General features: G+C 45.5%; 1 protein-coding gene across 1 annotated transcript in view; it reads right to left on the bottom strand.

The window, feature by feature from the left end:
* LOC137504852 (phospholipase B1, membrane-associated-like) overlaps nt 1-27,358 on the bottom strand; it is a 171,032-nt gene that overhangs the window by 78,032 nt on the left and 65,642 nt on the right. Inside the window, exons 19-25 of the mRNA XM_068233444.1 lie at nt 26,071-26,179; nt 23,119-23,179; nt 22,113-22,193; nt 14,768-14,833; nt 12,083-12,183; nt 4,654-4,735; nt 2,660-2,764 (exon numbers count right to left, since the gene is read on the bottom strand). Of these exons, the coding sequence (XP_068089545.1) occupies nt 2,660-2,764; nt 4,654-4,735; nt 12,083-12,183; nt 14,768-14,833; nt 22,113-22,193; nt 23,119-23,179; nt 26,071-26,179 (605 nt within the window). The remainder of the gene's footprint in view (nt 1-2,659; nt 2,765-4,653; nt 4,736-12,082; nt 12,184-14,767; nt 14,834-22,112; nt 22,194-23,118; nt 23,180-26,070; nt 26,180-27,358) is intronic.

The following is a 27,358-nucleotide window of genomic DNA, read 5'->3' as shown; positions in this document are numbered from 1 at the left end:
TGACGGAAGTGACGTTTTTGCTGCATCCCTCACGTGACTGCATACGTTTGTCACCACGCGGTTCCTGCGGAGGACCGGAAGCCACGTAAGTCACGTTAGCCACGCAAGTTTTATGCATTGCGCGGAAGCGTATTTTTGCAATACGCTTCTTGCGCAGGTGATCGCTTTTAGGGCTGATCGGAACAGCTGAATTCCGATTTCGTCGAAATTTCGCGTACCGCATGCGAAAACCGAATTACGTGTTCCGAGTGCATTTCTATTGAAGTCAATAGTGCCAACTTCTGCGGTTAATTGTAAAGCCCCTGTACATGCTATCATCACCAAATTTGGCATGTATACTAAGCAGATGAGTAGGAACATGGTACAAAAAAATTTGTGAAAAGACCTTATAGTTTTTGAGCAAATGGATTTCAAAGTTTCATAGGAAAAATGGTTTTTAAACTGTGTAAAATGACACTGCTGCAGTACAGGTTACTGCATTCCGAGTTCTGTATATATATTGTATACATTTCATGAAAACAGACAGTGTGGGGTCCCCCCTCCCAAGCCTCCTTAACTCCTTGTCCCCCATGCAGGCTGGGATAGCCAGAATGCGGAGTCCCGGCCACATGAGGCTTCGCACCCTGAGCTATACCAGCCTGCATGGTCCATGGTATGAGGGGGGGGGGGGGCTCTGGAGGAGAGGGGCGGCCAACCTCCCCCTCTCCCCCAGAGCCCTTGTCCAATCCATGGATAAGGGGCTCTTCCCCACCTCCGGTGCCCCAGGAGGAGGTGGGGGCCGCCGACGTCCTGGGGGGGTTCATGGTGCCATCCGGGGGTCCCCTTTAACAAGCAGACTCTGGAAGCTGCCCCCTCCCCAGGAGAAATGAGTCCATTTCAGCGGAGAGTTAAAAAAAGAAATAAAAACACGACAACGAAAAAAGTCCTTTATTGCTCTGGATTGACCAGAGATACTTACCTTGCAATAATCCCACGCCGGTATCCTCAGGAGTGGTCCCAGGCACCCGCCCAACTCCCGGGGCTGAATGGCTATAGACAGCCTCTGCAATCTGTATTGCATAAGCTAGAAACACGAAAATTGTTTGCTAAAATAAGAATTTTCGTTAAACAGTGTCATAAACAAAATGGCTGCTGGGGAATTCCCGTTCCCCGGAGGCCACCTCAGAGTGTCAGATTGAGCGTCATTTCACATAAATAGGTGGGTCCAGGGGACCAGGGCACATCCTGCTCTGGTCACCTGGATCCACCATCTATGTGAAAAATGGCTGGTTTCGCCACTCTAGTGTGGCCTCCAGCGATCGGGGATTTCCCAGTGGCCATTTTGATCGCATCACTGTTTGCCGAAATTTCTTGTTTCAAAGGCAACATTTTCGTGTTCATAGCCTCTGCTATACCGATGCAGAGACTGACTGTGACCATTCAGTGGCGGGAGTTCGTCGGTGTGGGAGGGTGGTGAGATGTCCTAAAAGGATACTGGCGTGGGACCACTTCTAAGGATACTGGCGTGGGATTTTCGCCAGGTAAGTATCCCTGGTTAATTTAGAACAATAAAGGCCTTTTTAGTTGTCGTGTTTTTATTTCTTTTTTTAAATCTCTGCTGAAATGGGTAAGGGGTTCATGAAATGTATACAATATGTATACAGAACTCGGAATGCAGTAACCTGTACTGCAGCAGTGTCATTTTACACAGTTTAAAAACCATTTTTCCTATGAAACTTTAAAATCGTTTATTTCAAAAACTATAAGGTCTTTTTTTTACCATGTTCCTACTCATCTGCTTAATATACATGCCAAATTTGGTGATGATAGCATGTAAGGGGGCTTCACAATTAACCACGGAATTTAGCACTATTGACTTCAATGTAAACACGAATTCGGTACTCGGAATTGCCGAATTTTCGAGTTTCGACTGCTTACTCGGAACTGCCAAATTCCGATGGCAAACTCGAAATTCGGGAATCCGAGAGCTCAGCCCCACTCCTCACAAATTGTAATGAATATCTACACACACAGCTTAGCTTACAGAACAATAATGCTGTTTTGTCACCATATCATTCTAAAAGGCTCAGTGCAGGGACCTGACACTTACAAGGTGATGGATCTATTGATGGTGCCTGACTTTATTACAGAGGGCCAATGAGATGCTGATAATTCTGTTTTGCAAGCAAACGTACTGTCCATTTTATGTAGCTTAGAATTTATCCAATCAGAATCTGCAGGAAGAGCATTCGATTGGCCCAATTCCAAGCTGCCTAAACTCCATGTAATGACCATTCAGTGTTTCCTATCAGAACATCTCACTCATGGTCACAGGTCCCGAACATTGTTAATCCAGTGCAGGTGACTTGGGCGCAGCCGGCGTCACCATAGGCCGTAATAGGAATTACGGCTATAGCAGCGCACAGGGAGTAACTTCGGCCGCCATCAGAAGACGGAGCCGAAGTTACTTTTAAAAACACAATAATTCAATGAACTATTTCATTCCCCACCATCCATGGCGGTCTGGAGGGGGAATAGTATTTAATACGGCCAGGATATATAAGGGCCATATACCGGCTGTATCCTGCGCCCAAGTCTGGTCCAGGCACTGCAGTAAGGTTTCAGAAGGATAAGCTAGTAGATTTACAAAACATGACAAGTTCTCTTGTGGCGCACTCACCTCATTTAGTGGTATCTCCAGACGTTCTATGAATGGTTGAATGACGACGGTAAAATTGTCATTTGTGTCGTAGAGTCCGGTTTCTACCAGCTGGCGAGTCATTACCTGAAAGGACACAGATAGGACTTAAAGAGGAACCTAGGATTAACCTTCATCCCAATCAGTAGCTGATACCCCCTTTCCCATGAGAAAGCTTTACCTTTTCTTTAATAAATCATCAGGGGGGACGGTGGGGCTGATATTGTGGTAAAACCCCTCCTACAGTGTGATGTCATGACCATGGTCCTGACGGTTTCCTGTCTGTGGACCTTGTTGCATCAGTTCCAACTGCCAAGCAACCAATATCTCCCTCTTGCACATCGCATTATAGATAATGGCAGTTGGTGCAGTTTTTTTCTCATGTCTGCTAGTAGCAAATATGATCCACAAGCTCATTGTAGATCAAACAGCATGAATGAATTACACAGTGAGTATCAATCATTTCTTGATCTATCTTTTATTTTTTAACTTCTCAATTTGCAACCTATTGATATATGTTTTTTACTCTACTACTATTGTTTCCTTTTAAAGTGTCTTCTAGTACCATTACCCCAAAGCTTCCGGAGTTCTTGTCTCATCAAGAAACCCAAAAATAAGTATCTGATTTATCTCTATTCATTATCTATTTTGCTCATAAATACACAAGATTTGGCTCCTTTGGGTATCTTTCTTTACACCTCGCTAAAATTCCACCAGATGTAATGATGCATCATGGGAAACCACAGTTGCTCACTTAGCTTATTGCAGACATTTTCTGTTTTAAGAAGGCAAATTACACTCAATTACAAGAAGGCAAATTACACTTCCCCAAAATTCCACCAGATGGAGTGATGCATCATGGGAAACCACAGTTGCTTACTTAGGGCTTGTTCACACCTACAGCGTTTTCGGATTTTTTAACCACCGGCAATTTTGAAAATCATCCTAAAAGGGCTTGTGCAATGATTCCATATGGGAGTGTTCACATCTGAGAAGTTCGTTCCCGATCCGCTCAGCAAAGCGCTGCCTGTACCATTTTGCTCAATGGAGGGTATAGGGAAATCGCAAAAGCGCTTGAAAAAGTACTTTGTAAAGCGATTTCCCCAGAGCTTTCATGAATAAATACAATGGGCTTGATTCACTAAGACAAATAGCATGCCTTATCAGAGTTAGCATGCCTTATCAGAGTTAACACACCTTATCAGAGTCGAACAGCGAGCGCTACTAACTTATGCCTGCTAATTAGCAATGATGACAGCGCCACTCGTCCTGCCCTGAGCCCCTGCAGGTCTAATCACTTTAAAGGACCTTATCCCCGCACTTTGATTGGCCCAATAGGCTGCCTGTCACTTGACAGGAAACTTGAAAGGCAGCCTATTGGGCCAATCAAAGTGCGGGAATAATGTCCTTTTAAGTGATTGGACCCGCAGGGGCTCAGGGCAGGACGAGTGGAGCTCTCGTCATTGCCAATTAGCAGGCATAAGTTCGTAGCTCTCGCTATGCTACTCTGATAAGGTGTGTTAACTCTGATAAGGCATGTTAACTCTGATAAGACATGCTATTTGTCTTAGTGAATCAAGCCCATTGTATTTATTCATTTCTGGGTCAAAAAGTTCACTTCCTGACTGACGTCAGGAAGTGAAAAAACAAACTGCTTTGCAAAAGTGCTTAGAAAAATGCTTTATACAAAATAAAAAATCAGAGCAGCACGGGGCCCCAACTACTACCTCATTCCCTCTGATAAAGGGGCCCATACTTCAGATCAGGTCTTTTTGTGGCTACCCTTTTTATGAATGTGAAGATTATGATGTCCGCAATTGTTTTATGACACTTGTGAGATGGGCTGTGAGGGTCAAACGTGGTTGGCTAGTGGATGGGTGTGACCTCTGGGGTGCTCCATCAAAGTTTTGCGGGAGGGGGTGGGGGGGGGTATGTATATATACCTATGTGGCCCTCCAATGTCCTTGTGTACCTACCTGGTACTGCAGGTTGAACTTTTTCAGAGTTTCAATTTCTACGGAGCCTTCGGGGTTATTCACCACGCAACCACACAGGGCGCTGCACAAAAACACACAGATATTGTACTAGGAAGCATCAAAAGCACTTGTTTCAAATAAGTGAATGGACACCACCCATAGCCTGCAGAGGATAACGTCACCCATGCTGGGCTGCAGAGCAGGGACAAGGTCCTCCAGCACCCAAGGCTGAGACACCAAAGTGCGCCCCTCCATCCCTCCCACCCCAGCTGTCACACACTGATTGCTATTAGACTAAGAGGGCCACAGGGCCCACAACCTCCCCAACAACTTAATATCTAGTTATCTGGCTTGCAGTCACTGCTATGTATCCCCTTTTCTTATTTCTTTCTGCTTCATACACAATTAGGAATGACAGCTGAATGAATTGTGCGCCCCCTCCTACACTGCGCCCTGAGGCTGGAGCCTCTCCAGCCTATGCCTCGGCCCGGCCCTGCTGGGCTGGGCCGTACACACGTGTGTGCTGGCTGTGTTGCTGAGGACGCGCTGTGTTTCTATGCGGAGGGACTAGAGAGGGACGACGAGCGGTGCAAGCGTGGCAGCAAGAACAATGGGATCGGCGTCGCTGGAGTGGAGTAGATTGCTCGAACATTGGGATCGGCAAATCGCACGCAGTTTGGGGGTTGCCATACACACACCTGATTGTTGGCTCAGCTGACTTAAGTCTGGTGTGTGTACGAGGCTTAACATGTGCCTGTATTCAGGGGTGTAAGTAGAGGCGAGCAGGCCCTGCGATTGGAGGGGGCTCCAACTACTAACCTTCCCTTCCTCCCATACAGGGGGCTATACTTCAGATCAGGTGGTTTTGTGGTTACTCTTGTTATGGGTGTGAAGATCATAACGGCCACACTTGTTTTATGACCCTTGTGAGATGAGCTCCAAGGCTGTGAAGGGCACCAAGGGGAGGCAAAGGAAGGGGTGTGAGCATTAGGGGCCCATCACAGTTTCGCTGGTGGGGGGGGGGGGGGCATGAATTGCAGCAGGCAGTGGCAAGATAGTGTACTGGATAAAGGCTCTGCCTCTGTGACAGGAGACCAGCAGGGCAGGCGCTACCATAGAGGCAAAGGGGGCAACTGACCTTTGCGGAGGCCCCCGCAGTGCCGACCCTGCTACATTCTGCCTGCTCCCCGGGGCCCTGCAAGTAGAATAGCCATAGTTACCTATGAATCCCAGTGCGTGAGCGGACGGGCAGCGGCTGCGCTAGAGGCACGCTGTCTCCCTCCCACGCGCCGGGTCATAGAGTGGGAGGGAGACAGCGTGCCTCAAAGTGCAGCCGCTGCCCGTCCGCTCACCTGCCGGGACTAATAGGTAATTAATTATGGCTGGGGGGCCCCAACTCTAGTTTGCCCCAGGGCCACAGGGCCCCTTAAAGCAGCCCTGGAGACCAGGGTTTGAATCCTGGCTCTTCCTGTTCAGTAAGCTAGCACCTATTCAGTAGGAGACCTTGGGCAAGTCTCGCTAACACTGCTACTGCCTATAGAGCGCGCCCTAGTGGCTGCAGCTCTGGCGCTTTGAGTCCACCAGGAGAAAAGCGTGATATAAATGTTCTGTGTCTAGTCTTGTTACTCCACAGCCTGTATTACTGGATGTTATCACACTACGCATGAACTATGTAGATATTTTGTACTTGCATTGCCAGATGTTTCTGATTGTGCTTTGTGAACCAAGGCCAGCGCTGCCATAGAGGCAAAGAGGACAATTGCCCCGGGGCCCCGACCTCTGCTGGGGCCCCAATGCCACCGACCCTGCTACATGCTGCCTGCTCTCCCCGCTCACACTGCTCCCCAGGGCCCTGCAAGTGAAACTGCAGCAATAATTACCTTTTAGTCCCGGTAGGCGGGCAGCGGCTTCACTCTGAGGCAAGCTGTCTCCCTTCTTCTCTATGACTCGTTGCGTGATGTGTAAACACGTGACGGGTCATAGAGAGGGAGGGAGACAGGTGCCTCAGAGTGAAGCCGCTGCCCGCCTACCGGGACTGATAGGTAATTATTGCTGCAGTTTCACTTGCAGGGCCCTGGGGAGCAGTGCGGTAATGGCGGGGGGGTTTGCGCAGGGGGGCCCCAACGCTACAGTTTGCCCCAGGGCCAGAGGGCTCCTTAAACCGGCCCTGGCGTGAACTATGTATGTATTTATTGTTCCCACTTATGACTGTATTAATTAAAGGACCACTATCGCGAAAAAAGTGGGTAGTTAAAATCTGACAGAACCGACAGGTTTTGGGCCAGTCCATCTCCTCATGGGGGATTCTCAGGGTTTTCTTTGTTTTCACCAGCATTTCTTGAACAGCAGTTTTAACTGCCAAAATAGCAAGATACCAGCCAGCCTCCCAAATCACTTGCACACTATTTTGTTAGTTAGACTTTGCAACTGCTGTTCAGGAAATGTTGTTAAAAACAAAGAAAACCCTAAGGGCCCGTTTCCACTAAGAGCGGTGCGATGCGGCTACATAGCCGCATCGCACCGCAGGTGTGCTGAAACACATGCACAGCAATGGAAGAGTTTCCACTGCGAGCATGTTGTGCGGAGCGGTGCGGAGTGATCCGAGAATCTGCAGAATGCTGCAGACTATCGCACGGCCGCATCCGCCTGCAGCCGCGTCTCATCTCCTCCATTGACTTCCGCATCTGGAGATGTGGAAGTGATGCGGCCGGCGGCGGAACTGATGCGATGTGGCTAGGTAGCCGCATTTGCATCACTTTGTAGTGGAAACCGGCCCTGAGGATCCGCAATAAGGAAATGGACTGGCCCAAAACCTGTTCTGTCAGATTTTAACTGCCTACTTTTTTTTTTCACGATAGTGGTACTTTAAAAAACAATAATGCCATGAATGATACTTATTGCTAAACTACAGAAGGGTTTATAGAAACATTATATTTAGCACGTAAGGCTGTTAGTGCAGCGGCGTGCTGCTAAAGGTGCGTACACACGCACTGCAAGAGGTATCCGCTGAGCAGATCGTTCAGAAACAGCCTTATCAGTCCACACGCGCTTCTGTCGGCTTCAAGACTGCCCAGCGGGAGGGTCCGGCGGACCCGTCGTTGCCTTTTGTAGTGCGTGAGTACGCACCTTTATAAACCACCGCTAGAGATAAGAGGTGAGGCAACCGTGACTCTGCACACAGATATCTCAGTGTTATCAGACACAACAAGGTCTTCACAGATGACATTGAACTGGAGGATAACGCAGCAATCAGTTCAGTTATTGGTAAGGCCTCATATACACTTCTTGTGTTTCCAAACAGATCTCATCTGCTGTGTTTGGACAATTCCCTCTATCAGTCAGTGTCGGTTTCTTCTGTCTCATACATTGACCTCACATAGGGTGACTGATGATAGCAGGATAGTTTGGTTATATAATATAGAGCCCAAGGCTTCATTCACACATAAAAGGTGTCCAGTCCTGTCCTGTCAGCTTTTGGCAGTTGTCATCAGTTTTGCATGTGTTTTTATGGCTGTGTTCACACATAAATCTGTACATTTCCTGTCTGGTTCTGTCAGTTTTGGATCAGTCTTCTTTGGCTGTGTTCACACAAAATGGGCAATTACCACAGGGCCCCAGCGCCTGTAGGGGCCCCCAAGGTGTCTCTCCCCCATCTTAACTGTTGCTCCCCAGGGACTCTGCAGTCTATTAAGTTGGGAGGTGATTGGGGGAGGGTCAGCAGCCAGCTCAGGGGCCCAGGAGGGAAATTTGGCTGCAACAAAGGGCCTCTAATGACGCTTTGTGGTCGGAGGGTGTCTGTTGGGGGCCCCCTGGCTAATTTTGCCCTAGGGCCCAATTGTTACTTGAACCCGGCCCTGTAAGGAGGAACGCATACGCTTGGCCTGGGATTATCATGGATTGTGCAGAAGTGTGGTACGGTTACTTCAACAGATCCTGCGAATCCATTGCAGACTGACAAGTGTGAACAGCTTCTATTTATAAAGTAGAAGCCATTCATTGACAGTTTAACAATGAGCGGAAAATGGACAAAAAATGTCCATTCTCCACTCAAGTGAGAACACCGCCTCAGAGACAGATCTGATTGGAGAGAAATCTGTTGGCTGCCCATAACACCGGTGGCCGGTTACTGATAGATTTCAGCATGAGTTCTATCAGGCATCGGCCTAGCGACGCCATCTCTGCTGCCTGCCAATGACTGTGCAAGCGTCACGGTGGAGCTAAATTTTTCGGACACTGCATTTACCGTCCACGGAAGTTGCGATCTCCAGTTCTAAGCCCCCCTCCATCCCCATTGGGCTAAAAAAGTGACGCAACCACGGAACGAGAGGAGCCAATGCCAAATGCTTTTCAGCTTGGTTGCAGAAAAGCATATAGCATTGTCTAAATGAGACGGAAGCCTGTGTGAATGGCCACAATCTAATCCTTATAAAAGTCATAGGGCCTGATTCACAAAGCGGTGATAACTCAGTTATCACGCCTAAAAGACTTTAGGCGTGATAACCATTGCACCACTCTGGTTAAAAGCCAGTTTAGGTGTGATAAGTTTAGGCATGATAAGTTTAGGTGTGATAAGTTTAGGCATGATAAGTTTAGATAAGTTTAGATCGCTTGCAAAGTCCCGCACGCAAAGCAGCGCCATTAAACTTTATACGAAGTGCACCAGTCTTTGCTAGCGTAAAACTTTTGATCAGCTGTGCACTGCGGTGCTAACGCAGTTGGCACTTAAACTTATCATGCCTAAACTTATCACACCTAAACTTATCATGCCTAAACTTATCACACCTAAACTTATCACACCTAAACTTATCATGCCTAAACTGAGTTTAGGCATGATAAAGGGCTTTTCACCAGGGTGCTAACTGTTAGCACTGCTTTGTGAATTAGGCCCTTTGGGCTCGATTCACAAAGCGGTGCTAACCCAGTTAGCATGCCTAAAAGACTTTAGGCGTGATAACCACTGCACCACGCTGGTGAAAAGCCAGTTTAGGCATGATAAGTTTAGGTGTGATAAGTTTAGGTGTGATAAGTTTAGGCGTGATAAGTTTAGATAAGTGTAGATAGCGTGCAAAGTCTCGCACGCAAAGCAGCGCCATTAAACTCTATGCGAAGTGCACCAGACTTTGCTGGCACAAAACTTTTGATCAGCTGTGCGCTGCGGTGCTAACGCAGTTGGTGCTTAAACTTATCATGCCTAAACTTATCACACCTAAACTTATCATGCCTAAACTTATCACACCTAAACTTATCATGCCTAAACTGAGTTTAGGAGTGATAAAGGGCTTTTCACCAGGGTGCTAACTGTTAGCAATGCTTTGTGAATCAGGCCCTTAGTGTCCATCATAGCCTAAAGGGGCACTATGGCAAAAAACTAACATTTAAAATATATGCAAACATAGACAAATAACAAGTACGTTTTTTCCAGTGTAAAATGAGCCATAAATTACTTTTCTCCTATGTTGCTGTCACTTAAAGTAGGTAGTAGAAATCTCACAGAAGCGACACGTTTTGGAGTCCATCTCTTCATAGGGGATTCTCAGCAGGGCTTTTATTCTTTATAAAGATATTCCCTAAAAGGGATTTAAACAATGATGCTGGCCAACTTCCCTGCTCACTATGCGGTTTTTTGAAAGTTGGACAGAGCAACTGCCATTCACTAGGTGCTTTTGAAAATAAATAAATCCCTAAGAATCCCCATGAAGAGATGGACTAGTCCAAAACCTGTCGCTTCTGTCAAATTTCTACTACCTACTGTAAGTGACAGCAACATAGGAGAAAAGTAATTTATGGCTCATTTTACTCTGGAAAAAAACTACTGCTTATTTGAATATGTTTGCACATATTTTAAATTTTAAAATGTTTTGCCATAGTGAACCTGAACTGAAAATAAAAAGTCAAAATAACCATACACCGGTTATACTTACCTCCTGTGTAGTCTACTCCTTAATTTCTTTCTCTTCTCCTGGCTCCCTTTTGTCCACTGTGATCAATGGAATTCTCCATCCTCCATTTTAAAAATGACCATTACTCCATAACAGCTTCCCTGTCAGCACACTGTTAAACTGTAATATTACTCAATTGAGCCATAGGGAAACATGGACATTACCTTGCACATTCAGTTGTAACTGACAGCTGCTGATATATAATTGACATGGGAGTCTCTGGAGCTCAACTGTAAAATATATACAGTATACACCAGAGAGTCGACCAGTCCCCACCCGGATCCTTAAGGGTGTTGTAATCCACATCAGCAAGTTCAGAAATGACTGCGTCTCCACCTGGATGAGTGCAGTTATAGCTTAAATTTTATTGTACTATAGTGACAGAAAAACACGATGTTTCGGCCCACAGGCCTTTATCACTTGATAAAGGCCTGTGGGCCGAAACGTCGTGTTTTTCTGTCACTATAGTACAATAAAATTTAAGCTATAACTGCACTCATCCAGGTGGAGACGCAGTCATTTCTGAACTTGCTGATATATAACTGACAGCAACTGGTATATTTCAGTTCTGACAACATTTTGTGAACTGGAAGGAATCACTGTAAGAAGAAAATGGTGAGCTTCTGAGAGGAACTGATGGCAAGGAAAGTATGTAATATTCATTTGCAGCTACATCATGTATTAATTTTTTAAATAATTTTACTCGCTTCAGGTTCCCTTTGAGGACAACTTTGATGCAAACCAACTAACTTACTACAAAGTTTTTGAGATGTGGGAGAAAATCCATTCAAACATACGGAGAACATACAAACCCCAAGCAGATATTATCATGGTCCAGCTGTGAACCTGGGACCTCAGTGCTCAGGGGCATGACTGGGGGGAGGAGCCCATGCGACTGCACGGGGGCCCAGAGGTGTGGAAGGGCCCCAACTACCAACCTTCCCTTTCTCTGATACTCCAGATCAGGTGTTTTTGTGGCTACACGTTACGGGTGTGAAGATCCTGATGGCCACACTTGTTCAGAGGAGTAGCTGGGTTTTTCAGTGCCCGGGGACAAAGACAGTTTTTGCGCCCACACCTGGACAAAATGTGCATGGCCACACATCAGAAGAATGTGGGTGTGGTGATACAAATGCTGTTTAGATAGCCAAATGTGCCCCCTTCCCCTGTTCAGATAGCCAGATGTGCCACCCTTCAAATAGCCAAATGTTCCCCCCTTTAGATAGCCAGGAGCCATGGCTACTAACCTCCTCCTCCTCCTGCCCAGACTGATCTCCCATACGCCCTTGCTACAGTGCCAAGGCTCTTTGAAAAAGCTGTGGGCGAGGCTTGTTTAGTTTATAGGGAATTAGAGTATTGAAACAAAACAAAAAAAGTATTTGGCTTGAGGAATGCCCTATAACCTATATGTAAGGAACACAATTATGCAATGAGTAAAAGTTTATCTCGGATCCACTTTAAGACATACAGGTCATTACGTCATGCCTGACCTCATAATTCTTATTGGGCAGAACGTCCTCCTATCATCATACAGCTGCTTCAGTGGGACAATGTCCAAAATGGTCACCAGATTCACAAACATACGTGGAACCTAAAATAAGAGGAAAACATTACTTATCCTTATATACAGTACATGTGTGATGTGATCAGTACAATTCCAGAGAGATTGGGAGAAGGGAGCATAGATTGTCGAAAGCTTATCCTACAAAAATTACGTTATCTGCTAATAAAACGAGTTTCACCTACAGTTTGCCGGTTTTTGTTCACTTGGGGGTTGATTCACGAAACCGTGCTAACGCATAGCACAGGCTTGCTATGGGTTTAGCGTGCGTTGTAACACGCGTAGTTTCTCATTAAAAATATAAAGCATGCAGCGTTGCGCTTAAAACTTTTCGCGCGTAGACCATTACGCACACTAAATGCATTCGTGCGCGCTTCCTAACACGTGTGCTAAAAAATAGCACGGTTTAGTGAATCAACCCCTTAGAGTGAACCCAAGGTGAAAATAAACTGATGAGAAAAACAACTGTATTTATACTCCTCCTAAAAATGACTTTTTAAAATATCCCATGGTTTTATTTTATATTTAAATATTTACAAAGTAGATTGAATGTTTTTGTTGTCTCTGCTCAGTGGCAGCCCATTAAAGTGGACCTGAAGTTGTTTTTCATAAAAAGAGTTTCACTTACCTGGGGCTTCAGCCAGTCCCCTGCAGCCGCCCTGTCCCGTGCCGGTACTCAACGATTCCCAGTTGCCCCTCTGCGGTGCAATTTCAGTTTTGTAGAGTCGCCGTCTACTGTGCCTGCCCTGGCCATGCGCGTCCTTGTTCACACTCCCATCGCCTGGAGCGTCCTGCACAGGCACAGGCGCAGTAGAGATTTTCTCGTAATGTGCCTGCGCAGGACGCTCCCAGCATCGAGAACGCGATCAAAGATAGACGCGGGCAGGGCAATGCAGGCGCAGTGACTGTCGATTTGTAAGTCGACAAAACCTAAACTGTGCCGCAGCGGGGGAACGGATCATTGAGGACCGGGACGGGACAGGATGGCTGCAGGCGGTTGGCAGAAGCCCCAAGTAAGTGAAACTTTTTTCTTAATACATCTTTAGGTCTGCTTTAAATGTCACTAAATGAAAATACTTTAACTATTGACCTTTTTCTGCTCTTAGAAGTTGTATTCTGGCAGGAAAACTTTAAGGCCTCTTTCGCACCAAGACGTTGCGTTTTAGGGGACGTTAAGGTCGCATAACGTACCCTAACGCAATGCATGGTGGTGTTGAAGTTCGACGTCAGATTGAGCCGCGTTGTGAGGCTCTTGGTGCTATCCTGGGACGTCCAGATCTTTTCAATGATTCGGATGATTAGAATCGGATCATTGAAAAGATCCGGATCTTTGAACCGAATCTTTGAATCATTTTAATAGGGAAGCAGGGGTGCAGCAGAGTGAGAGGTGCAGGAGAATGAGGGCACATTGAGGGTGCTAATGGGGAAGGGAGAGATGCAGCAGGAAGATTGTGCTTGTGCACAGAAGCTGCAGTTCCTGTTTCTTCCAGACATCCACTGTGAACCGAATCGTTCATTGTGATGATCCGGATGATTCGACTCACAAAAAAGATCCGGATGGAAGATCTGAATTGTTCATGATCTGGACAACACTACAGTGCAGTGAATATTAATTAGCCATGTGGCTAGGAACAATAGCGGACTCTCCCCTTACTGAGCATGTGCAAACAGTCTAACGCAGCTAAAACCACCTATAACGCACAGCATGCTGCACTGTCTTTGAACGTCCAGCCTTACACTGTAACGCAACGTGGGCACTGTGAACAGCCCATTGATTTTTCATTACTGTGAGTTGGGCTGCGTTACAGGCTGCGCCTGTAACGTCCCACTGTGAAAGCAGCCTTATGGCTGTAATTTGCTTATCAGTGATGCTTACTACATTCCTGACAAGGTACCCACAAGACAAAAGCTGTTACTTCCATGCCTAGAAATGAACTCTTTCAGGCAGCAAAATAAAACAAGTGAAACAGCCTGGTCATTAATATGTATTGCACTGTACATACACGTTTATCTCATCCTGTCACATATTTCCTCGGGTACACTTTAACCTCCCTAGCGGTATGGACAGATATATCCGTCCATAAAAACATGCTGTGAACAGTATAAACGTGCATACACATCAATACTCTGCTGCACTGTATACTAGACCCTTGCTTGACACATTTTGGCAAGTTACAGGAAAAAAAAAGTTTTACAAATACATTTTATCACTTTCTGCACAGAAATCCTGCGAAAATTGAACACCAAGTTAATACTCAATATTTAGGTTTTTTCAGAGGAAGAGACAAAAAGAAAAACACAAGACTGCTTCTCATTACTGATGTGCTGGATAGGGATGGTCAATGAGATGCAAATAATTTTCGAGTTGATGCAGGATTATGCACATTTTGTATGCATATTTATGCAAATAGACCAATCGAATTTTACCACAGCAGAATTTGATTGGTTAATTTTCAAGCGGCATAAATTTGCATAATGATGCATCAACTCGAAATGATTTGCATCTCATGGACCATCCATAGTGCTGGACAAGTGATTCGCCTCATTTAGGTAATGTTTGGTGAAAGTGTAATCTTTGCAGATAGGTAGAACCCGTGGCTTGGATGATAAATACCTCTTGCTGCAGGTAGTCCAGAGCTTGCTTGATTCTGTACACAAATTGTTGAGGGGAATGATAGATCTGTGGGATAGAAGTGTAAAAAGTTGAGTAAATTAATACATAGACTAGTAGCAGCCTCTCCAAATGCAACTACCCTGCATCTTAGATCTTACAGCACAAGCATTTAGCTTCGTTAGGAATGCCCGGGTCTGCCACTGCAGTGCAGCAGGGATATGTGAATCGCAAGTGTATGACTCTCTGCAGGGTATGGCAAAAATGACTCTGTTGGGTACTGAACCTTACTTACAACCAGTATGGTAGCAATAGGGTTTGCAGAGGTTGTGACCGCACTGGGGCCCCTGGACCAGAGGGGCCCTCCTTCAGCCACTATATAAGCTCTTCGTTGGAGTTTATGTTAGTAATTATCACCTCTACATGACATCACTTCCACATATGCAGCATGGTGTCCACGGAGTACCGTGCGCCCGCTCTCACTGGTCGTTGGCTGGGGTCTGAAGTCTATGCTGGGCTGGCTGCTGGAAATACCATGAGTGGGGAGCACCTGTCACTACCTAAACTAGGGGCACCTGTCACTACCTAAACTGGGAAGGGGGGGGGGGGGTGTGTCACAAGCCCCCTAGTGGCCGGACTGCACAATGCCTTCCAATCGGTTTCAGCACATAGACCATGCAATCGGTGGTCGCAATCAGTGCGCAGAAACCGCTGGGATTTTGGCAGCAGATCGACTAGAAGGGAGCTTGTGAGTTACGGTAATCCAACTTACACACCATTTCAGGGTATAACTGCCACCACCTGTGTTCTAATGGGACAGAGGAACCCACTGACTGGCTTATTCTAGACCTGAAAATAAAACGGTTAAACACTATTCTATCTGGCTATCGACAACAGTAGCGACTCTTCAGAAGCCAGGGATCAGTTTGTGCGGCAGAAAGCAGGGTAGCTGAACAAATAAATGACGTTAGCATCGTTTATTAAAAATGCAATATAAATAATTATATATACAGAAAATCATTAAAATCAACAATTATAGAGACATTAGTAGCACAGTATGGAAAATAAAAATAAGGGAAGAAAATACTTAAGTTCGTGGAAATATGTCCTTTCTGGGAAAACTCGTAAAGTTCCTTTGTTTCAGTTCAGGCAAAATGGCCACCAGCCACATGGTCCTCTGGCTGGCTTGATCAGGTGATGGTACACAGGGGAGGACTGCAGTCCGCCTGCTGGCAATGTGCTTTTGATGAAGCTGGTTTAGGGGTGTGGCAACGCCTGCCCCCTCTGAATTACCCACCAATGACAGCTCACCTCCTCCTAGGGGAATTTTGAGCTTTAATTGTAAAACACTGTAACTTATAAACGATAAATGTCATATTTAGGTGGACAGCGGATTCCTAATTGTCAGAAAATGCCGATTAATATGACATCTTGCATGAGTGCGTTAGGCTGTCCTGTCCCGGATGGGTTATTGTTATGAATTTTATATCAGCACATTGGGCAGATTTTAACGAATAAGACTATATGAATTTCATAGCTGTGCTCTACACGGTTTTCATTTAACAGACAGAAATCATAAACCACATGCATTTAAATCTGTTCCCCAGCAGTGCCACTGTGTGAGTACTTCAGTGGACCCCTGTGGAGCTAGCTTCCTTTGGCTTCCCCTGGATGAAAACATGACCAGCTAGAACAACCTTTGAGTTTTACACCAGGATTCCAGCTACGTTTTCACACCTCTGGCTAATTAACAAGTCACAGGCAAAAGGCTTAATGAACAGACTTCCTCTAGCAGCTATGAAAGCTAGATTTCCAAAAGAAGATCCCCCTAGACATCAAATGTTGATCTGGCAACGCAAGGACAATCGGTTCAGGAAACCGATTGCGATTGCGTTTCTGGTCTCACGGCTCTTCCGTGACAGGGGGGTGGCCCTGTCACTAAACATGGGGGGATCCCTGTCACTACATACACTGGGCCTGTCACTACCTACACTGGGCCTGTCACTACCTAAACTCTCTGCATGCCGCTGGCGTCTAGTCTGGTCTAATCAGTGACGTCACTAGACCAGGCGGCGGCATGCAGAGCATCCTTCGGCGCCTGAAGGTGGTAAGATGTTCGCCGGCCGCCCGCTCGCTGCCACTCTGCACTGACTGACTAAGGGAGCAAGCTTGGAAGGGGAAGCAGGAGCCCCAGGTGAGGGAGGGGAGACATCCCCCCTTCCCCACTGCTGTGTGTGCCCGCTCCCCCTTCCAGGCTACCTAAACTGCGGACACCTATAGACCTATAACCTAACTGGGGACACCTATATACCTTCTACCTAACTGGGGGGACACCTATATACCTACTACCTAACTGGGGGGACACTTATATACCTACTACCTAACTGGGGACACCTATATACCTACTACCTAAACTGGGGGACACCTATAGACCTACTACCTAAACTGGGGGATACCTATTATTTTCTGCTTAAATGCTGCCCACGTTGCAATTATTTTATGGTGAAATGATGCCCACATTGCGATTATTGTCTGCTGAAATGCTGCCCACTGTACGATTATTTTCTGCTGAAATGCTGCCCACTATATGATTATTTGATGGTGAAATGAAGCCCACATTGCAATTATTTTCTGCTGAAATGCTGCCCACTGTACGATTATTCTATGGTGAAATACTGCCCATGTTGCGATTATTTTATGGTGAAATGCTGCCCACATTGCAATTATTTTTTGCTGAAATGCTGCCCATGGTACGATTATTTTCTGCTGAAATGCTGCCCATGGTACGATTATTTTCTGCTGAAATGCTGCCCACATCGTGATTATTTTCTGCTGAAATGCTGCCCACTGTACGATTATTTTCTGCTGAAATGCTGCCCACTGTACGATTATTTTCTGGTGAAATGATGCCCACATTGCGATTATTTTCGGCTGAAATGCTGCCCACTGTACGATTATTTTCTGGTGAAATGCTGCACACACTACATTTATTTTCTGCTGAAATGCTGCCCACTGTACGATTATTTTCTGCTGAAATGCTGCCCACGTTGCGATTATTTTATGGTGAAATGATACCCACGGTGCGATTTTCTGCTGAAATGCTGCCCACGTTGCGATTATTTTCTGCTGATTATTTTCTGCTGAAATGCTGCCGACTGTACGATTTATTTTCTACTGAAATGCTGCCCACTGTATTATTATTTTCTGGTGAAATACTGCCCACAGTACGATTATTTTCTGCTGAAATGCTGCCCACTGTACGATTATTTTCTGCTGAAATGCTGCACACATTGCAATTATTTTCTGTTGAAATGCTGCCCCCTGTACGATTATTTTCTGGTGCAATGCTGCCCACTATACGATTATTTTAAGGTGAAATGATGCCCACATTCCAATTATTTTCTGCTAAAATGTTGCCCACTGTACAATTATTTTATGGTGAAATGCTGCCCATGTTGCGATTATTTGATGGTGAAATGATGCCCACATTGTGATTATTTTCTGCTGAAATGCTGCCCACTGTACGATTATTTTCTGCTGAAATGCTGCCCACTGTACAATTATTTTATGGTGAAATGATGTCCACATTGCGATTATTTTCAGCTGAAATGCTGCCCACTATACGATTATATTCTGGTGAAATGCTGCCCACTGTACGATTATTTTCTGGTGAAATGCTGCACACATTGAAATTATTTTCTGCTAAAATGCTGCCCACGTTGCGACTATTTTCTAGTGAAATGCTGCACACATTGCGATTATTTTCTGGTGAAATGCTGCCCACGTTGGGATTATTTTCTGGTGCAATGCTGCCCACGTTGCGATTATTTTCTGGTGAAATGCTGCCCACGTTGCGATTACTTTCTGGTGAAATGATGCCCACATTGCGATCAATTTCTGCTGAAAAGCTGCCCACTGTACGATTATTTTCTGCTGAAATGCTGCCCATGTTGCGATTATTTTCTGCTGAAATGCTGCCGACTGTACGATTACTTTCTACGGAAATGATGCCCACTGTACCATTATTTTCTGCTGAAATGCTGCCCACTGTACAATTCTTTTCTGCTGAAATGCTGCCCACTGTACGATTATTTTCTGGTGAAATGCTGCCCACGTTACGATCATTTTCTGGTGGAATGCTGCACACATTGCAATGATTTTATGGTGAAATGATGCCCACATTGCGATTATCTTCTGCTGAAATGCTGCCCACGTTCCAATTATTTTCTGCTGAAATGCTGCCCACATTGCGATTATTTTCTGGTGCAATGCTGCACACATTGCAATTATTTTCTGATGAAATGCTGCCCACGTTGGGATTATTTTCTGGTGCAATGCTGCCCACATTGTGATTATTTTCTGCTGAAATGCTGCCCACTGTACGATTATTTTCTGCTGAAATGCTGCCCACGTTCTGATTATTTTCTGGTGAAATGCTGCCCACATTGCGATTATTTTCTGGTGGAATGCTGCACACGTTGCAATTATTTTCTGCTGAAATGCTGCCCACGTTGCGACTATTTTCTGGTGCAATGCTGCACACATTGCGATGATTTTATGGTGAAATGATGCCCACATTGCAATTAATTTCTGCTGACATGCTGCCCACTGTACGATTATTTTCTGCTGAAATGCTGCACACATTGTGATTAATTTATGGTGTTTTGCTGCCCACTGTGCAATTCATTTTCTGGTGAAATGCTGCACACATTGTGATTATTTTCTGCTGAAATGCTGCCCACTGTACGATTATTTTCTGCTGAAATGCTGCCAACATTGCAATTATTTTACTGTACTTATGCTATTTATTTATATAGCACCAACAGGTTACGCAGCGCTGTACAGAATATTTATTGTCTTGTCGCTAACTGTCCCTCAGGGGGGCTCACAATCTGATCCCTACCATAGTCATATGCGTATGTATGTATGTATCTTAGTCTAGGGCCAATTTTTAGGGGAAAGCCAATTAACTTATACGTATCGTATGTTATTGGGATGTGGGAGGAAACCGGAGTGTCTGGAGGAAACCCACACAGACACAGGGAGAACATACAAGCTCCTTGCAGATGCTGACCTGGCTGGGATTCGAACCGGTAACCCAGCGCTGCAAGGTGAGAGCACTAACCACTACGCCATCGTGCTGCCATACTACTGTACTATATTGTACTGCCATCTTCCACAGTACTTCACAGAGTATGTAGTCATGTCACTGACTGTCCTCTGAGGAGCTCACAATCTAATCCTGCCATAATCTAATGTCCTACCATATTATTATGTATTTATATAGCACTGGCATCTTCGTCACCACTTTGCAGAGAACATATTCATGTTACTGACTTTTCTCAGAGGAGCTCACAATCTAATACCTACCACTATTTTGTGCGAGAGAACACTGGCTAATGTGTGTGTGTTTTTTTTTTGTTTGGTTGTTTTTTTGGGGGGGAACATTTCCTACATGCATTTTTAGGGTCACTTTACTCATAACCGGAGAGAAAACACGGCCCCACCGACTTTGGGTGGCACTCTTACTAGGAAATTTTAATTGGTCACACCCACTGTATGTTATGGACACGCTCACTGCATTCTGTGGCCACGCCCGTTTTTCTCCATGTCCTCATTTGGGGGGGGGGGGGGGGGGTGTCGCGTCATAGGTTTGGGGTGCCTAGGGGAGCCCAAACCCTAAATACAGCCCTGTTGGGGGGTACCTGTCACTACCTAAACTGGGGGACTCCTGTCACTACCTGAACTTGGGGAGGTCACTAAACATGGGGGGTCCCTGTCACTACCTAAACTGGGGGACACCTGTGTCAGAGACGCTCACAATCTAATTCTTACTATTGTCCTTGTCTAATGTCCCACCGTTGCTAAGATCATGTAAATGTGGCTCCATCCGTGACCACACCCACATCCTGGTCCATGGCCTTGCCCATTTTTTGGGGTGGCGCGCACAACTTTCCCCACTATTTCGGCCAGCTTTCCTCCCCCCTCTGGAAAATTTTCTGTGGGCGCCTATGGTGGTAATCATTAACAAACTGTTCTTCCGGATTACATGTCTCTTACCCTGTGGCTGTCCTTGGCAGCTTTGGTGCTCAAAATTGGGGTCCATTGCTTCCTAGCTACACTACTGCTTACAACCAGGGCTGTGGAGGCGGAAAGTCAGAGTCGGAGCAATTCTTAGGTACCTGGAGTTGGAGGTTTCATAAACTGAGGAGTCAGAGTTGGATGATTCTTGTACCGGCTCCATATAGCCCTACTAGGGCTGTGGAGTTAGAGTCAAGGAGTTAGAGGTGGAGCAATTTTGGGCACCTGGAGTTGGAGTCTGTGGTTTCAGAGTTGGAGTTGGATAATTTTTGTACCAACTTTACAGCTCTGCTTATAACCCCTGTAGTGCTCACAACCTCAGTGATGTGTTCCTGAGATGTATAGCACTGCTCTGTATGGTGACCATGGTGTATATTCACTAAACAGCAGCAAAAGTGCTATGCACAAGTAGCGCATAGCAGTTTTAACAGTATTTAAGCAAATCCTATAATGCCAGTTATAGGAGCAACATGAGAGTTGTGTACATAACACAAGTTACACTATGTGTGCAACGCACGCTGCGCTGTTTGCATAAATGCCGGTAAAATTGCTTTGCGCTACTTGCGCATGACAATTTCACTGCTGTTTAGTGACTATACCCCCACAGGAGAAATAAACGACTGTGTTTATTTGACCCCTAAAAAAACCCCGCTTTCTATAAACTGTAATGCAGGAATATGGTTGGATTTGGCAAACAGATGGCCTGGAGAGGTGGCGACTGGAAGATATATAAACACCTTTACACTTTGTTGTTTTCAGTAGTCATGGAGACAGGATAACAAACTAGGTTTTATTTACAGGATTCACCAACTCTCTACCTAAGCAGTATCTTCTCTCCGTGTTCCTAGCCAGGCACAACAGAAACCAACTACCCACAGCAGTCTAGATAATCTTATGTTGTAAAACAAGTAGAGCAGTGACATCTACATTCCAGATGTAGGACCACACACTTCTGCCTACAATCTCACCTGTTGCATCCTGACCCCTATCTACTGTATCAGTCCACGCATGCGCCACTCCAAGCCAATGCATGGTCTAAGCTCCGCCCATAGAGCAACTCTCAAACAGTTGGGTTAACAGCGGATTGCTGCAGGAGAATGTACACGGGTTTGCAGGCCTTTATTTAAACAATAAAAAAAGGGCCTGCAAACCAGTGGACATTCTCCAAAAGCTATAACATCTTAATGTTACAGCTATTGGTTATGCTGCAATAATATTACGCAGAGACTACAACACTGGATGGGAAAACGGAGGTTTAATCTCTTACCGGGTCCTTGCAGATGCCACATAGATCATTTCCTCCAATAAAGATAGTCAGAAGCTTCCAGTCTTCTTCGTAATTAATTTTCTACAAAGATAAATATCAGAAGATACTAAATACAAAAAACTATGTATGCGTATGTCTGTGGTGTGCCTGCCTGTGTGTGTTTGTACAGTGAGTGTCTCTGAGGGGTACAGTGTGTGGTGTCTCTCGCTCTCTCTCTGTGTACAGCGAGTGTGTGTGTACACATTGAGTGTCTGTGTATGTGTACTATGTGGTGTGTGTGTGTGTGTGTGTGTGTGTACAGTGTGCGTGTGTCTATGTGTGTATCTACAGAGTGTCTGCATGACTCCCAACCATCCCGCTTTGCCTGGGATTGTCACCGGTTGGGATGTATGGTACCAAATCTTGCGAGAATTGGCCTTGTGACACTGCCTTGCCGCCCCTGAACCGGTGTCCCCCCCCTAATGGTTTATCGCCCCTCTCTCTGATCAGTTATATTTTACCTGCCACCTTCCACGCTGACGCCATTCTTGTAGTTATGCATTTCCACCCCACATAGTTGCCGGCATAATAGAAAGTGGGGCGCATGTGTGACATCACTATTTGCCGGCAGTCATGTGGGGCCACAATGTGAAAGGACGATGGACACTAGCAGGCGGCGTGACACCGTGGGAGAAGGTGGGACAGAAAACATTAGTGGGGACAGCAGCCGGGGGTTTCTGTCATGTTCGTCATTCGCCATTATCGCACGCTGTTACCGCCGCGCATCCGATAGAGCATGTCAGCCTGAGATTTTCCAGCATGTCCTATACAACCAATTTCGGCCTGAAACTGGTCGCATCGTCGATTGGGCATGATCTTGGTGCCACCGATTTTCAAATGATTAAATTATAATTATCAAACTGGATGGTCAATTGGCCGCCAAGTTAATGCATGTACGGGCAACTTCAATGCATTTTGTTCATAGAATGGATACCAAAGTACTCTCCGTTTGGCTGGTTCTACTCACCTTATTGGTCTCCATCCTCCTCAGTGCTTTCACCAAGTTCTCTGCTTGCTCCAGCATATCACTGCAAAGTATTGGAACACAGTTATAACATGGAATCTCATTAATCACAATCCTCACAGTGTGAAGATACAGTTTAAGAATTGGAGAGAACAGGTAAGTGAGCACATAACTTTATATAAGAGAATTTATTGATGCCAGGGAAGAAAACCACAGTAGTGGTCACCCTTCCTCGTTCTGGTGAGAAAATATAGTAAAAAGCACAACTGAAGTGAGAGGGGTAGTGAAGCAGACACATTTATTTCATTTTAATCAATGCAGATTGCCTGGCTGTCCTGCTGATCCTTTGCCTCTATTACTTTTAGCCATATACCCTGAACAAGCATGCAAATGTTTCTGACTGAAGCCTGACTGATTTAGCTGTATGCTTGTTTCAGGTCTGTGATTCAGACACTGTGCTGTACAGACATATCCCTAGCCTTGAGGCTAGCGATGCGTTTTGTTGCTATGAAGGGGAGGGACGATGACAATTGGCGGCCAACGGAGCAGCTTCAGTTGGTCGGCGGGAGTTGAAAATAGCAATGCTTGACACCAGGATCCGACAAAATGGATACTTACTGCCCCCTTGATGCCCAAGCAATACCGATCGATGGCCGATATACACACAATGATTACTGCATGTGTGTACATAGCTTAAAGGTATAAGAGGCAGATGATCAGCAAAGCAGCCAGGCAATGTGCATTGTTTAAAAGGAAATACATATGGCAGCCTCCATATGCCTCTAATTTCTGGTGTGTGTTAAAGGGAACCTGAGGTGAAAAGAAAAATTATACATACCTGGGCCTTCCTTCATCCCTCTGCTGCCTGATCACTCATTCAGTACCATCCTCCGCCTCCTTCCATAAGGGCTCCCAGTATCTTCAGCCAGTAGGGGCTTACTGCGCATGCGTGGCTCAGCTGTGTGTCCCCCCCCCCCCCCCCCCGCGCTGCTCTCCCGGCCGCAAGAGCTTTCTGCGCAGGCACAGAACTCTCCTGGCCACTGGAGCAAGACTAAGCATGCGGCCGCACTGCGTACGCGCCGACTGGCCCCAACTGGCCGAAGGTATTGAGAGCCCTTACAGAAGGAGGCGGAGGATGGCACCGAGGAAGCGATCAGGCAGGAGGGGATTGGAGGAAGCCCCAGGTATGTATGCTTTTTTTTTTATTTTCATCACAGGTACACTTTAAAGGTATATATGGCTACTTACTGCTGTATTTAATTTTGTAACTATCTGTAAGTAGAATGTGACAATGATGCAGACAGTGCAGGAGACAGTGGCACCAGCAATAGACTATACTGCCACGCTATGTGGGACGCCACACCGGTCACAACCTGCATCACTCTGCTGCCTGCCAAACCTGCACAACACCCGGCACATCCAAAAGTACCATAATGGAAAAAAAGCGCTTTTAGTGTGTACCAGGCCTAAAAATGATGACAAAGATCTTACTATATAAAAAACACAATTTTTCCGTAAATAACTGATAAGAGTAGAAGAAAGAAGTCTAGTCTCTGTCCTCTCATAGTCATCCACAGTGATAAAGTGAAACATTACTGTTTACAGTACTGGTAATTAACTTCACCTGCAGTGAGGAAGTTGATGCTAGCCAAGCACTAAACAACCAGCACAGCGGCTACATTAAAGTGGTCCCAAATTAAAAATACAAGATTTCAGAAATCATATCTATTTTCTAACTTATAACAATAAATAGCAGCCTTTTTTTAGCCGCATGATGACAAATATAAAATATTTTACATTTATTGGAGGAACCCCTCCCTTCCTTTCATATTGCCGGGACAGAATCCGGCAGACTGGTGGAGGAGATAAAAAACAAAAGACAGGCTGCTACTGATGATGTCACAGGGGAGGTGATCTCAGCTTGTGTGAGATTTCACATAGCCGACGCCCCTGTGAGGGGGAGGGTAGCTGATGACAAACACACCCATGATCTAAAACCTCCTACTAAGCTCAGAAGTAATGGCTGCCACCTGTATAACCCTAGTTATGAAAAGAGAAGGGTGAAAAGCATGTATTGAAATGCTCATAGGCTTAAAGAGAATCTGTATTGTTAAAATCGCACAAAAATAAACATACCAGTGCGTTAGGGGACATCTCCTATTACCCTCTGACACAATTTCGCCGCTCCTCGCCGCATTAAAAGTGGTTAAAAACAGTTTTTAAAAGTTTGTTTATAAACAAACAAAATGGCCACCAAAACAGGAAGTAGGTTGATGTACAGTATGTCCACACATAGAAAATACATCCATACACAAGCAGGCTGTATACAGCCTTCCTTTTGAATCTCAAGAGATCATTTGTGTGTTTCTTTCCCCCTGTTCTCATGCACTGAAGTTTCAGGCTGCTCTTTTCTTCCTGCAAACAGCTTTGCCCTTGTCTGTAATTCTTCAGTATGTGAAAGCCCAGCCAGCTCAGAGGACGATTTATCCAGCTTGTAAAAGATAAGAGAGAAGAGAGAAGCTGCTCTAATCTGAATAATACACAGGCAGTGTGCAGAGAGGGGCCTGGAAGGGGGAGTTCATATCAGAACCACAACACTGAAGAACTTGGCAGCCTTCCAGACACAGGCCGACAAGTCTGACAGGGGAAAGATACATTGATTTATTACAGAGACTGTCATAGTAGAAAGTGCTGCAGTAAGCCAGAACAGATTAGAATAGCTTTTGGAACTTGTAGGATGATAAAAAACAGGATGCAATTTTTGTTACGGAGTCTCTTTAAAGGAGTGTTTATTTATCTTTGTATGTGTCAGAGTGGTGCAACTAAATATTTTGAATTAAAAAAAAAATTTGGTTTGGGTCTGCTTTAATAGGCCAGCTGATAAAATGGAATACAGATGAAAGCTTCTAAGTAAAGCAGCACTGAGCTTGGTATCTCTTCTGGAGCGAGACTTACTCTGCTTTGGCCCCTGGAACAGCGCGATTGAGCTGCGATTTCGGAAGCTGATGGGATCCTATTCCCGTGGAGAACCCGGTGATATTGGGGTTAAACATCCGGAGTATGTCTGGAATAGAGGAAACGATAACTGGTGAACAACAACAAAAAACATTTGTAAAGTGTTTTTTTCCCATAGGACCCAAAGCACATAAGCTTGCCTCAGATCAGTACATAGTGATGTGTACAGGGGAAACAGTTATGTGATCATAAATGCCAGACTAAACAGGTGGCTTTTCAGTTTTGATTTAAACATGTCCAGGGTTGGAGCTGTCTTGATTAAGTCTGGTAAGGCATTCCGAAGGGTAGAGGCAGCATGACGGAAAGATCTGGCTCCAAAGGTTTTTAGTTGAACTCTGGGGGATGGTCATAGTTTATGGATCCTTTTGATTTGAGGTTGTGGGAGGTGTGACGCAGTTGCAACAAATCCTTCAGGTATCCCAGGCCTAGGTCGTGCAAAGCAAGAGAACTGGCAAGCAATACTTTGGAAAACATTGTAGTATTTTAAAACAGAACCAAATTCATGATTGCATGTATATTGTATAATTGATTAGCATTATGGTTGAAAGTCCCGTACACATGTACAATGAATGTCACCAGTGAATAGTTGTTACTCGATCCCTCGAGCAACACTGTACAGATGTATCACTAGCCTCTAGGCTAGCGATATTTTCTGAAGCTATGTGGGGGAGCAGAGGGCTTATAGAGTGACGTGCGAGTGAAATCGGTTGACATGCTCTCAGCCACCAATTGGACAGATCGCTGGACGGACATCAGGAGTCACTGTACACATGCTAGTTTCTCAGCAATGGCTGTCGCTCGTGGCCACCTCGGGCAAGTTCCATCTAGCATGTGTATGGAGCTTAAGACATTTTTAACTATTCAGACACAAGTGCAAAAATGTGTGCAGATAGTTATATGCCTCGGTATCAATAGTTTACACTTCCAGATTTATGATTATTTAAAGGGATACTGTAGGGGGGGTCAGGGGAAAATGAGTTGAACTTACCCGGGGCTTCTAACGGTCCCCCGCAGACCTCCTGTGCCCACGCAGCCACTCCCCAATGCTCCCGCCCCGCCTCCGGTTCACTTCTGGAATTTCAGACTTTAAAGTCAGAAAACCACTGCGCCTGCGTTGCCGTGTCCTCGATCCCGCTGATGTCATCAAGAGTGCACAGTGCAGGCCCAGTATGGTCTGTGTCTGCGCAGTACACTCCTGGTGACATCAGCGGGAGCGAGGACACGGGGG

Source organism: Hyperolius riggenbachi, chromosome 4 (genome assembly GCF_040937935.1).
Source record: "Hyperolius riggenbachi isolate aHypRig1 chromosome 4, aHypRig1.pri, whole genome shotgun sequence".
Classification (NCBI taxonomy): Eukaryota; Metazoa; Chordata; class Amphibia; order Anura; family Hyperoliidae; genus Hyperolius; species Hyperolius riggenbachi.
This window is presented reverse-complemented; position numbering and strand designations above follow the sequence as displayed.